Here is a 12984-nt window from a genome sequence, read left to right on the forward strand (position 1 = left end):
ATTTCCCAGAGAGCCAGGGCATAGCAACACTAGCATTCATGCATACCTGATCATTGATAATCCCTTAATTAGGTCACCTGTTCAACTGAACTGCAGTTCACTGATAGGATACTGAGTTATTCAGTCAGAATGCTTTTTATCAAAAAAAAAAAAAAAAAAGGCTCTTCAAACACCGTCTGTCCCGCTGAAGAAAACATTTGTTTTGTTTTGTTTTGTTTTTTGGTGGCTTGTGGGATCCTATTTCCCCAAGCAAAGATTTAACCTGAACCTTCGACAGTGAAGGTGCAGGGTCCTGATCACTGGGAAAATGTGTTAAAAGGTGCTTTTCCAGACACAGAGCCAAGAGACCAGGTCGTGGCACTTTTCACTACACAGGGACCTGCATGAAATTGTTCTGCACAAGGTACATAAAGATGGTCCAAACAGCATCATTTCTAAATGGTACAGGATGAAGGTGGGGCCACCAGAAGTCACAAAAACCCCAACTGCACAAAAACACACTTGGACTTACTCATTAAAATGCATTCTTTAGCTTCTCAGAGGAGCCACTTAAAGGTCACCTCCACTTAAAATCCTTGGCTCAGGAGCTCCTTGTTGCTTTATGACCCAAGTCTATTAAAATTCTTAGAGTCTCTGATGATGAAAATTCCAGCCAGCTTTTTTTTCTCTCTTCGTGAGGTTGAGGGGAAGAAAACCAACACATGAGTCTATTTGAAATCATTTCATGAATTTTAATCATAGCAAATGTGTTTTAACAGTAGTCATAAAATCAACATTACCGCATATACAAAGGACAAGACACCAGATCGGCGTACAAAAATACCACATATTAAAATCGGGTTCATTGGAAAACTCAGGACTTGCTAAGACACCACCTACCACAGAGAGAGCAAGCAAGAATGCTTTTAAGACATTCAGATTGATAAACAGCAGCTTGATATCCCCCTTATGAAGTCAGTATTTGGCAACATTTGGACAATATTCTCTACACAGCCCAGCAGCTCATTTATCTGTAGGGCTGTTTGGCCCCTGAAAAAAGATTCTAAAATAAATAATCCATGGAACTGTAAATGAAACAGGTAAAGGACTTGCGTTAACAGCCTCTGAGCAGCATTCATCTAGCCATTTTACTGGAGTACTAGTTATCAAGAAGGCCAGGAACCCCACCAGCGGAGCCGTCCAAGGGGCTGTGTGGCTTATGCTGGGAGCGTGTAACCATCCCAGGCTGAAACCAGCCTCCTGCAACTGCCAATGGAGCGAAATGGGAACTAGTGGTAGAATAAAATATGATAAATGACCACAACCAGGAGAGAAACCGAAATGTTCTTGAATGAGCCTTCCCAATAGTATCAACCTACTCAAGTCAGGTTACATCCACAGGCGTGGGCACCGCACTCCTCAGGTAAGAGGACATCACTGGAGTTTGTCCGTCATGACTGAACCGCCATCCCGAGAGCAGGTCCTGAAACTGTATGGTCTGCCGCCTGACACCCAGTAGGGCCTCCTCCGACGCTCCCATCAGCTGAGCACCTTCCCATGTCTTCAGTTGACACATCCTGAATTGAGTTCGCTGGGCTGTACTGGAACGACGCATTGTGCTTGGCTAAGTTAATTCCCACTCTTCTGTATTCTTCCTTCAGCTGGTTTCTGCCACGACTGACCTTCAGCTTCTGTTTGGCTTAGGAGCTATAGTCTCACTAGGGCTTCCTCCCTTTGTGCCACTGTCTTCTCACTTCCTGGGCGTGCCTGCCTCTCTTTTGCTACAGACTCAAGGTCACATCCCCACCGCCACCACACAGGGCCTGCCTAAAAGTCTGCTTGTCTCTCAGCCAGGAAAATGCAACCGGGAGTTTTCTGCAGCACAGTGAAAGACACCAGCTCTTGTGTCCTCCCACTCTCGAAAGAGAGGTGACATAGTTGCCTCAACTTGTTCCCCTTAAGGGGCACCTGCCTCATCTATTTCCTCCTTTTTCAGCCCATGCTCCTTCACTGCCATCATATCCAAATGTCTACTTCTGGATTCTCAAAATGCAAATGTCAAATTAAAAACTGAGCTTCCCTTTGGAACACTCTCATTAGAATAATCCAGTAACACAGCCCACGGAGATCACAGAAGACCTTCACAGGGGCTACCAGCCCTGCACCCCATGATGAGCTTACAGCAGTGTTCTAGAAGAACCAGGCCAGCTATAAGAGAACATACCTCAGAAAAACAAACAGAAATACATGCTGTTGCAGACTTCAAGAGACCCCTCAGTACTTTTGCCCCAAATATTACTGATTGTCTCTAAAAAAGATCATAATATGAATAGTATCAAAAACCTTAGACTAGAATAATAAAGTCCAGCTAATGAGATGAGTGTTTTCAAGCACCACTACATCATAAGTGAGATATAGACAGTGGGATACCCCAGGCAGTGAATCCTGAAAAAAAAATCATTGGCCCAACTGTGCAAGGAAACTTGTGCAGAAAAATGGAGCCATATTGCAAGAGTTCAAGAATAATGGTGCTCTACTCACGACCAACTGAGCAGAGCCAAAAAATAAGTCATTCGGAAGACAGAAATTAAATGTCCCACCCACTAATGTTCTTCATATGGTAGAACTCACCTCTTCATATATATGAAGTCTCGAGAGCTTAGTTATATAGACACTCCAAAGATAGCTGGTTTGACAAAATGGATGTGGCCTATAGCGTTTGTTGGAAAATTAATACCTAAATTCAACATTATATAACCCACATTGGAAAACATGACAAACATTTTACTTGACTTTTTAAGCTTCAGTTACAGCTAAATCGTGTGCCTATATATATGCATATATTTATCCTGTATGTATAGACATATATCTTTATACAGTGAATCAGTTGTGTCAGCAAAGTCAATGGCTTGAATTTCCACTTATTTTTTTAGAAATGTTTCATGTTTAACAAAATTCCGCAACTGGTCATCATCTCTTGAAATAGACTATCACTTTCAAACAGTTACTGAATTATCTTGACTGCCTCATTCTTCTCTGCAGTTCCCGTTCTGGTAAGGATTGCTTTGTGGGTAACGTTTTCCTGAGAATGATGAAAACGGTAAGGGACAGCTTCTCCTTCTGGGTCCAGGATGACAGACTAACTGACTGATGACACGCCTCGTGTGGAAACAAAATGCTGACTAGCTGGCAGCATCACTTTTCTAAGAGAAGACAGAAATTCAAACCACTGGCATCTCACTCCTCCCATACCAATAATCTTTGGACCTCTAATTTCCTCATGAGTCTAAAGAAAATCTATTATTGGGCAAAAAATGTAATCATTTTTCAGGACAAACTAAAGAGTCTCGCTCATTGACAAGTTCTATATTTAAAAAATCTGCTAAATTGAAACAAATGCATTTGATTAACATTATTTTGGACAATAAAAAGCAGACTAACCACTTTAGACATAGTGCAAGTTTTCAAATAAAACTATGAGAGCTCTTTAAATCAAAATCTAGACTGGAATAAATACTCTACTATCAGGAAGAGTCTGATCAATGAAAATATATCTCAAATTGAATTTTCTGCTTCCCTTTACTCACTTAAAAAGCAATTTTAGTAACTTTAATAACCTTCAGGTTTTTACATTCCATGGACGATGTTTTCCTAATGTCAAACAAAGTGTCATTGTGCAAGGATTCAAATCTTCAATTATTTCAGTGATGACGAAAAAAAAAGACTAAAACAATGTCAAATCTCACTCTAAAAATAGTACCTACATTTTAGTCTGGCATCTGAAAAACGATGCCCACCTATGCCCCCCTCAAATACAAGGACGAGCTGGCAGACTTCAAGGGCAAACAAAAACACTGCCTGTGAACATTGCAAAACAGGCTTGCTCTTATATTTCACACCTTACTAATGCAGTGATGAAGTTTGAGTAAGATGTTGAAAGTGAAGAGGGATTTCATTAGGCTTTCTTCTTTTTTTCTGTAACATTTACTTTTTGGCCACAAGACCCTAAACACAGTTTCCCAGTACAGGTCATGCAGGTCAAACATTTCACAGCTACTGTCTAACTACTTACTATTTTTGGACAATAGATTCCCATGCAGCTAATGATCCCAGAAAAGGGGCTTTATCAAGCACTCTTTTAAGCTTCACTGAGTTTTCCTTGGCCCAGAGTATCTAAGTAATGACCCCAAAGGGCAATCAATGCAGTTTTACTGTCATACTTGAGACCATTTATTTTTAAGCCCAGAAAGGAAAAAAAAAATTTAAGCCAACTGCATGTCACTAAACCACAAATTGTCTTCTCCACCTGCTGTTTACTCCACTAACACCCTGACGCTAGATCCCATGGCACAGCCCTCCAGAACTCTGCTGTCCGATAATGGTGCCCACTTGCCACACATGAGTGGCAGCAATTTAATTAACTTAAAATACAAAATCCAGTTCCTCATTCAGACTAATTTCATTTCAGTTGCCCAGTAACCAGTGTGGCTACTGTATTGGACAGCATACCTTCTAGAACATTTCCAGCATCACAGAACATTCTATTGAGCAGCGCCAATCATGAAGATCCCAAGGGCTGCACCAGTACAAGGTTTAACCATCAAGGGAACCACTCTTAAGTCACGTGCAAGATTAAACTTAACTATATTTTTAAAGGAAATATCTTATAGGTTTCTGATCATAAAGTATGACTGGAACAGAGAACCTATTGCCTTTTCATCACAACCTATGCCCCAGGTCATTGTACAAAATTTTCCAAAAACAATGCTTTTTGATAGCATACTTCACTCTACTTAGCATATTCAGCATTCTCTTGGTTATGTCAAGATCATTAATAAAGAAAAATCCATGCTTCTTATAGTTTACTATTTATACAACACTTACTGTCCTTTACAGGTAAAGTGGGAGGCAGGGGGGAAATCAATGTTTTGCAACTCAAAAAATTCAGATCGCATGTTCTCTTTGTCTATACTCATCCCTAAATCAACCCTCCTTTCATTTCCCAGAGAGGTAGATGCTAACTAAAACAAATATATAAATCTACAAAAACAAAGACCTTAAACAGTAGTTGAGTTAGTAAAGGGTATTCATCCACCCTGAAAGGAGATCGTAGCCCAGCAGAGATGGCGACAGGTCTAGGAAGGAGCAGGAGGAAACCGTCGTGCAAAGTCCTGGTCCCCCTTTTGCTGCAGAACAAACCGTCTTGCAGCTCTGTGGGTCTGAGGGGAGTCATCTAAAAAATCAAGCCACCAGAGGTTGCTTTCAGATCCGACTTGCTGTGCTTTCCATTGTGAGTTTTTTCACTGATGTGAACTGTGAGTTCTGGCTGATGGTGTCACTGGGCTTGCGTCACATGGGGTAGACGTGTTCTCAGGGTCACGAGTAAGTGCCAGAGGCCAGAGCAGTGGATGCCAAATAACATTAAACAACACTAAGCCTATAAGATTCTATCCGGCAGGCTGAGACGTCGCATACATGCGCGCACTCACACACAGGATTGCACGCTGATACGCAGGTACACAAATAAATAACTAGCAGGCAGAATCCACAATGGCTTTACATCAGTAAGACTCACACAAAAATTCTGATTTGGGTTGCAGGCAGAATCCACAATGGCTTTACATCAGTAAGACTCACACAAAAATTCTGATTTGGGTTGCTATTGTACCTTAAATTGTAATGTCAAGAATCTATCATAGAGCCGATTAATTTTGCACTGCTAAACTGCAATTGGGATTTTAAGTAAAAAGTATGTGGACATTTGTACTATATGGGTTTGTGCTAAGAAACACAGGGCACTGCATCATCACATATGTCAGTGTCTATATATAACCTACAGACCATGTAGAATTCTATCACACTACACTCCAGGGCTAGTCATTTCATATAGGACATAAACATATGTAGATATCATTCACAAAAATAATTTGAATATGGCATGACTTAACATTACAAGGGTAAAGTCCATTTGAAATGCAGAATCCTTAGTGTAACATTTCTGTGGGTTTTTTTCCCCAAGAGGAATAGAAATTAGGTCAGACATGCATCACAGCAGCCTGGGAGAGTTTGAGAAATTGAAACTAACCCAACAGTATATTAGGTTACGTAATAGAGGATAGTATTCAGCTAATATGATACCTAAATTATTAATACCAAACAAATCCTAGATTATTTGTTGTATAATGCCCAATAGCTTACACAATAAAATGGCATTTTAACCTAATTTCTAGTTTGAGATTTCAAATACATTTCCTAAAGGGCTAATGACGAATTTGAAAGATCTGAAAAACCCGAGTTCATATTTTTATATCAAATTCTCATGTCAATGAATATTAGCTTGGGATTCATTCATTATACTGTCATTTTATCTCAGTTAATGCCATAACTTTAATGTGCATATTTTGTGCTGCTTGAAGGTAAAAGTTGCTAAGTCACTTCAGTCGTGTCCGACTCTGTGCAACCCCACAGACGGCAGCCACCAGGCTCCCCCGTCCCTGGGATTCTCCAGGCAAGAACACTGGAGTGGGTTGCCATTTCCTTCTCCAGCGCATGACAGTGAAAAGTGAAAGTGAAGTCGCTCAGTCGAGACCGACCCTCAGCGACCCCATGGGCTGCAGCCCACCAGGCTCCTCCGTCCATGGGATTTTCCAGGCAAGAGTATTGGATTGGGGTGCCATTGCCTTCTCCGAGGTGAAAGTTAGCATGTAGGTAATTAAATTACCTCAGTCTTAAGGATTATTTCTAGCCTTACTTTTTGGAGGCAGTCACTGCTTATCTTTGTGTCCCATTTTCAGGAATTCAGTGGAACATGGACATATCTGTGAATGGGGGCGGGGGGGCTTGGCACGCACCACTTGCTTCATGAATTCCATAAAAGAAACTAGAACTGTAAAGCGCACAGCTATGTCTGAATGCACACATATTCAGGCATAGAATGTATCATTTAAAACCAGCAGATCTTTCTTCATGAGCAACTGTAGGCCATTAAACATTTAAGAACGTTTGAGAATTTATGATGAACTGGTCCACTTAAACTGGGAATGTGAATTGAATTGCTAGTTCACCTTGCCATTTTTCTCAATAAAAACATATCTTGAAATACAAGAGAAGATCTCACTTCTGCCCACAAGAAGAAACTGGAGTGTGGAGTGGTTGAACTCTCGTGGAGCCATCTCTTTCAGGAAATAACCACGGACTGTCTTAAAATGCCAGTGCAGGTTTGTTAGCAGTTACCTACACTCACGGCTGTGAGAACACATCAAAACTGGGAGAAAAGACAGAATCTTCTGTATTCTCCGTTTGTGCCTTACAGAATACAGGACTTGAACACGCAGAAGAGGAGCAAGTATGGAAGTGACACGTCTGTGACACCTCGTGGGGGGCCCAGGCGGCCACCGCTTCAGACTCTGGACACGCTCACGCCTACAAGTCTCAGTCCTGGGATTCTTCTGAAAAGACTCAAGACCTGAGGTAAATCAAATGACACACACACACAAATACACAATATTTACATTTAAAATTCTTATTTGTGAGATGGCTTGAGAAAAATTGGCATGTGGGTTTCCTGTGGGATTAGGCATTTCTCATTATTACTCAGTTTATTGCTCCCCTGTCGGGCCTTCGGTTTAATAAACACAATCGAGCTCTAATTGCAAGGGAAGAAAAGAGAAGGTACGTGACAAACACAGCACATTGGAAACGCTCGCTCAGACGTGTTCCTGAAAAGATAACTGTCCGCTTAACTTATTTTACTTTGGGTGTCATTCAAAACGGTATAAAAAGTCATACAACTAAATGGAGACAGGGTCTCATTTTCTCAAAAAAAGGAAAGAAACCAGCACTTCATGTTGCAGTTGAATTTTTACATGGATTTTCAGGTTTAATTCTACTTGTATGCAGAGCATCTTTGTTTTAATCTACCACATTTAGAGAAGATCACATGGTATGCACTTCCAACAGTTTAACGTCTAAGTAGAATAGGTCTATCTTGTAACATGATTTGGAGAAATGATAAATTACAGTCCGTTTAATAGGTGATTATGAGGATGCATGCAACCGTCTTCGAAGCTGTCGCCACCAGGGATCCGAGGGCTCCGCCTGCTTTCGGGCTGGGACCGCGGGTCTGCCCTTCGTGTCTGACTTCGGGTAATCAAATGGCGGCCCAGGGCCCGGGGGCCAGCACCCGGCCCCCCGGGGTCAGCGGCCCCCGCCTTCTCACCGCGATCCCCCCACCAACAGCTGCTCAGCCCCGAGCGGGCCCCCACGGAGCCCTGCCTGCGGCCCTTCAGCCGCAGGATATCACGGTGAAGCGCTTAGAAATGCAGGACATGTTGTGCAGCACGATGCCCAGGAGGAAGACCAGGACGCAGGCCACCAGAATGACGGTGCACACGCCGGACCAGGTGGAGCTCTTGGCCGCGCCCCGCCGCTCCGGCTCCTCGGCCGCCGCCTCGCCCGGGGCCGCGGGCTGCAGGGGCTGCTGCTCGGCCGCGGGGACGCTCACCATGGCCACCGCCTTCGGCTGGCCCCCGGGCAGCAGGCGGCAGCCCGCGTCGCCGGGCAGCAGCGCGCGCTCCTTGGAGACGGGCAGGGGCAGCATGTAGCACCCGTTGCTCGGGAGTCTGATGAAGACCGGCGTGTGCTCGGAGGCGTGTGGGATGGCAATGACCCCCAGCACCTCGGGGTCGTCCGGCAGCTGCGACACCGAGAAGCCCGGGGGCAGCCTGGTGGTGCCCCGGCACCAGGGGCACCGCACGTCCTTCTGGCTCGTCCGCATCTGCTGCAGGCACACGGAGCAGCAGGTGTGCCTGCAGTCCAGCAGCTTGGGCCTCCGCCGGGGGCTGTAGTAATTGAAACAGATCTGGCACTCCAGCAGCGAGTCCTGCGAGAGCGTCTCCATGGCGAGCGCCGGGCGCCGAGGGCAGGGCCGGGCCGATCCCGAGTCAGAGTCCGCCGCTCAGCGCGCTTCCTCCGGAGGGCCTCGCCGCAGTCGCCGGGGGGTCGGGGCGCTCACGGGCTTCCAGCATACTCAGGCTCGCGCATTTCTGAAGGAAACAAAAACGCACACAAAGTGAATTACTTCCAGCAAGCCGAGATGGATGTATTTCACTGCTCGAAAGTCTGGATGTCGGGTTAAACGAGTACAAGTTTCCCGCTCCTGAGACTGGAAGAGTCCTGGGATGTCCAGTGGACAATGAGTGAGCAAGTCCTCTCCTCGAATACTTTTCTTATTTCTAAAGAAACAAGCATCTCTACAGGGTATGCAATGCCCCCCAAATGTTCTACAGAGGGAGCCTGCTGTTTCTGTTTTATTGTTCTTCTGAACTGTTCTTCTAAACATACTGCAGAAATTCTCTCATTTCCAATAAGCTTCTAGCATTTCCTAAATTTCTTTCCTGTGCGCCTCTGACCTTTTCCTGACTCTGCTCACCATCCTGTAAGTGCTCATTGCCAGATACAGGCACCTCTACAAATCTAGGTACGTCACATAACCAGCTCACTGGATGGATGTGGGTTAGGACTATTCCTCTCTCACCGGTTATTAAAATGGTACCACCAAATAAGCACACACAGGTATTGGTTATCTTTCCCACCAAATCTCCTGAACCAAGGCAATTTCTGTCAAATGGCTTTCAAAAGAGTCAAAACAACCGCCAAATAACAACAATGAATCTTTAGGTCACAAAAATACACAGGATCACTAGTATGTTTCAGTCAGTTCTTTTAATTTCATGATTATTTGGGACTGCATCAACAGGACCAAAAGCAATTATCATTAATTCACTGATTATAATCAAGTATTATTGTCAAAGAAAACTGGCAAACAGCCTTCACCAAAAAAAAAAAAAAAGAGTAGAAGAAGAATGTTAGCCTTCTGGTATTGACAGGAGGCAGGATAACTTAGTTCAACTTAACTGGAGTTTAAGGAATCCATCAAATGTTTTAATAAATGCTGCCCAACACCATTTCCTATTGAAAGCATCCGAATTATGTGTTCTGAATGGAACCATGATGACTCTGGAAAAAACTGTTCAACCATTGTTGTAGAAATAATTGCTAGTCCTAGAATGCCACCTACACCCAGAAGCAGGAGCTAATAATATAGATAACCTCCTTCACATTTTTCTTAAAAAGAGAACCTTCTTTTTCATTCTGATTTCCTTTGTGAAATTATGAATACACCCCTCCACGGTGATTACGATTTAAGATCAAAATCAAAATGTAGAAAAAGGTTAAAGTCAGAAATAATCACTGATAAAAATTAATGCTGACAATCAAAAGAGAAACATTTTAAAATATTTGCTGTAGTTCAGATCAGATCAGTCACTCAGCTGTGTCCGACTTTTTGCGACCCCATGGACTACAGCATGCCAGGCCTCCCTGTCCATCACCAACTCCCAGAATCCACCCAAACTCATGTCCATTGAATCGGTGATGCCATCCGGCCATCTCATCCTCTGTTGTCCCCTTCTCCTCCTGCCCACAATCTTTCCCAGCGTCAGGGTCTTTTCAAATGAGTCAGCTCTCTGCATCAGGTGGCCAAAGTATTGGAGTTTCAGTTTCAACATCAGTTCCTCCAGTGAATACCCAGAACTGATCTCCTTTAGGATGGACTGGTTTTGCTGTAGTAAGAGGACTTAAATTATTGAAAATAAAATATAGTAACATAGCATTCAGAAGGTGCATATTATAATCAACTGCTCGTCTATCCGGAGAAGGCAGTGGCACCCCATTCCAGTACTCTTGCCTGGAAAATCCCATGGACAGAGGAACCTGGTGGGCCGCAGTCCATGGGTTCACTAAGAGTCCGACACGACTGAGCGACTTCACTTTCACTTTTCACTTTCATGCACTGGAGAAGGAAATGGCAACCCGCTCCAGTGTTCTTGCCTGGAGAATCCCAGGGATGGGGGAGCCTGGTGGGCTGCCCTCTATGGGGTCGCACAGAGTCAGACACGACTGAAGCGACTTAGCAGCAGCTCATCTATCCACTACTTCAAGAAATAGTTGCGGAAAAACTGAAATCTGCTAAGTGTAGAACTTAAAATATTCTCACCAAAAGAAAAAAAAGATTAAGATGTGAGATGATGGATGTGTTAATCAATGAGATGTGGGGAGTCCTTTCACAACGCATACTTATTTCCGTACTTTAAAGTGTCCATTTTAAATGTCTTACAATCTATTTTGTCAATTATACCTCAATAAAACTGAAACAAGAAATTAAAAAAATAAATATCTACTGAGTATCTATCATGCAAAAAACACAATACTAGCCATGATAGATTAATAAGATGAATCAGACCCAAAAAGCACTCCTAAGCTATTTAAAGTTAGGCAAGAATGAACTCATGAACGTATTTTCTCTTCCGTTCATTTATTCATTCAAATTCTCATTGAATATTTACCATGTGTCAAGCATTATGGTAGTTATTTTTGTCCTTTGTAACAAAAGACATTGTCACCACCCATAAGAAACTCCCAGACTAGAGGTACTTAAACAGCTATGCAATTAAATAGTTATAAATATAGTGACGCTTGCCTCACTGGAGCTGGATGGAGCAATCAAAGAGGCTCAGTGAAAAGTCTGGATTATGGAGAGGATTTAGACAGGTAAAATCAGGGGCAGGCTACTTTCAAGTTCAGAAACCAGCATGAGCAAAGGAAAAGGGGTGAACAATTAATTACAGAGTTACTTTTGTACTCTAGCTGTGACACTGGCTAGGTTTTCTCTAACACAAGAGTAACTTACAGATGCCATCTCTAAGATAGAGCTTCACAGTTTTAGGCTAGAAGCGTAGGTCTTTGATACAGACACCTTTGACTTTTTATTTTTTTAAAGCCTTTATTGCTTCTGTTTTTGGATTCTTGGCTGCGAGGCATGTGGATCTGAGCTCCCTGACCAGGCATCGAGCCCACACCCTCTGCATTGCAAGGCGAGGTCTTTATCACTGATCCACCAGGAAGTCCCTGGATGCCTTTTAAAGAAACAAAATTCACACAGAACCTGCACACACCCTCCCGCAGGTCTAGCTGGGGAGAGCAGAGCCCACAGGGAGGGGAGAGGTGAGTGGACCCAGGCCCAAGCCACAGGCCCCAGACCACAAACTGTGGACAGCCCCAAGTGCCAAAGACGCGGGATTCATCAGGGAGCCACGGTCAATAGACTGGAAAGAACTGCTGGGAAGCTACTGTAATATTAGACAAGAGATAAGGAGTGTGTGCATGTGTGTGTGTGTCTGAAGTCAACAGTGGTGATGAGGATGAAGAGATCAAAAGTGCTGACAGCTCGTACAGGAGTCAGGTGGGATCTGGCCACGTTGACAAAGAGGTTGTAAGGGGAAGAGGCAAAGGCCGAGAGAGAGGAGGGTGAAACAGACACGAGAGAAACAGGAAAGGTGGAGAGAAACACGATGAGTCCTGTTTGGGATGGACTCCATTTGAGGTGTGGGGACAGTGTAAGAAATCAGACACTCAGGAAGATGCTAAAGAATCAAAAGGAAGCTGAAAACATGGGTCTGATGTTGCAGAGCAAAGTCAGGACCGGGCCTGAGAGAGCTAGATGGCACCTCCAGAGAAGGGATCTCAACCAGAGACAGACACAGCAGACTGCAGCCAGGCACTTAGGGAGCACTTATTGTTAAGCCTGGCTGAACGGAAGAACAGGGGTGGCGAGGGAGGAAACCCAGGGACCCCTCCCAGCATGTCCCTCAGACGACAACGTTCCAGGCAGCCTGAGACTGTGAGGAGTGTGTGAGTGCTCGGTTGCTCAGTCGATTCCGACTCTGCGACCCCATGGACTGTAGCCCACCAGGCTCATCTGTTCATGGGATCCTCCAGGCAAGAATCCTGGAGTTAGTTGCTATTCCCTTCTCCAGGGGATCTTCCTGACCTAGGGATTGAAACTGGGTGTCCTGCATTGCAGGCAGATTCTTTACAGTCTGAGCCACCAGGATACATACACACACACACACACACACACACACACACGGCTGAAGGTTTGTGACT

General features: G+C 44.0%; 1 protein-coding gene across 7 annotated transcripts in view; it reads right to left on the minus strand.

Annotated features, from left to right (window-relative positions):
* Window positions 1-710: 710 nt before the first annotated feature.
* Window positions 711-12984, minus strand: part of RNF152 (ring finger protein 152) — a 122569-nt gene continuing 110295 nt past the window's right edge. For all 7 annotated transcript variants that reach the window (XM_086373687.1, XM_086373683.1, XM_086373684.1 and 4 more), the window contains one exon: window positions 711-9023. In XM_086373687.1, the coding sequence (XP_086229813.1) occupies window positions 8264-8878 (615 nt within the window). In that variant the 5' untranslated portion in view covers window positions 8879-9023 and the 3' untranslated portion in view covers window positions 711-8263. The remainder of the gene's footprint in view (window positions 9024-12984) is intronic.

Source organism: Bos grunniens, chromosome 24 (assembly GCF_055505025.1).
Source record: "Bos grunniens cultivar Pamir isolate PY7600 chromosome 24, Bosgru_T2T1.0, whole genome shotgun sequence".
In the NCBI taxonomy this organism is placed as follows: Eukaryota; Metazoa; Chordata; class Mammalia; order Artiodactyla; family Bovidae; genus Bos; species Bos grunniens.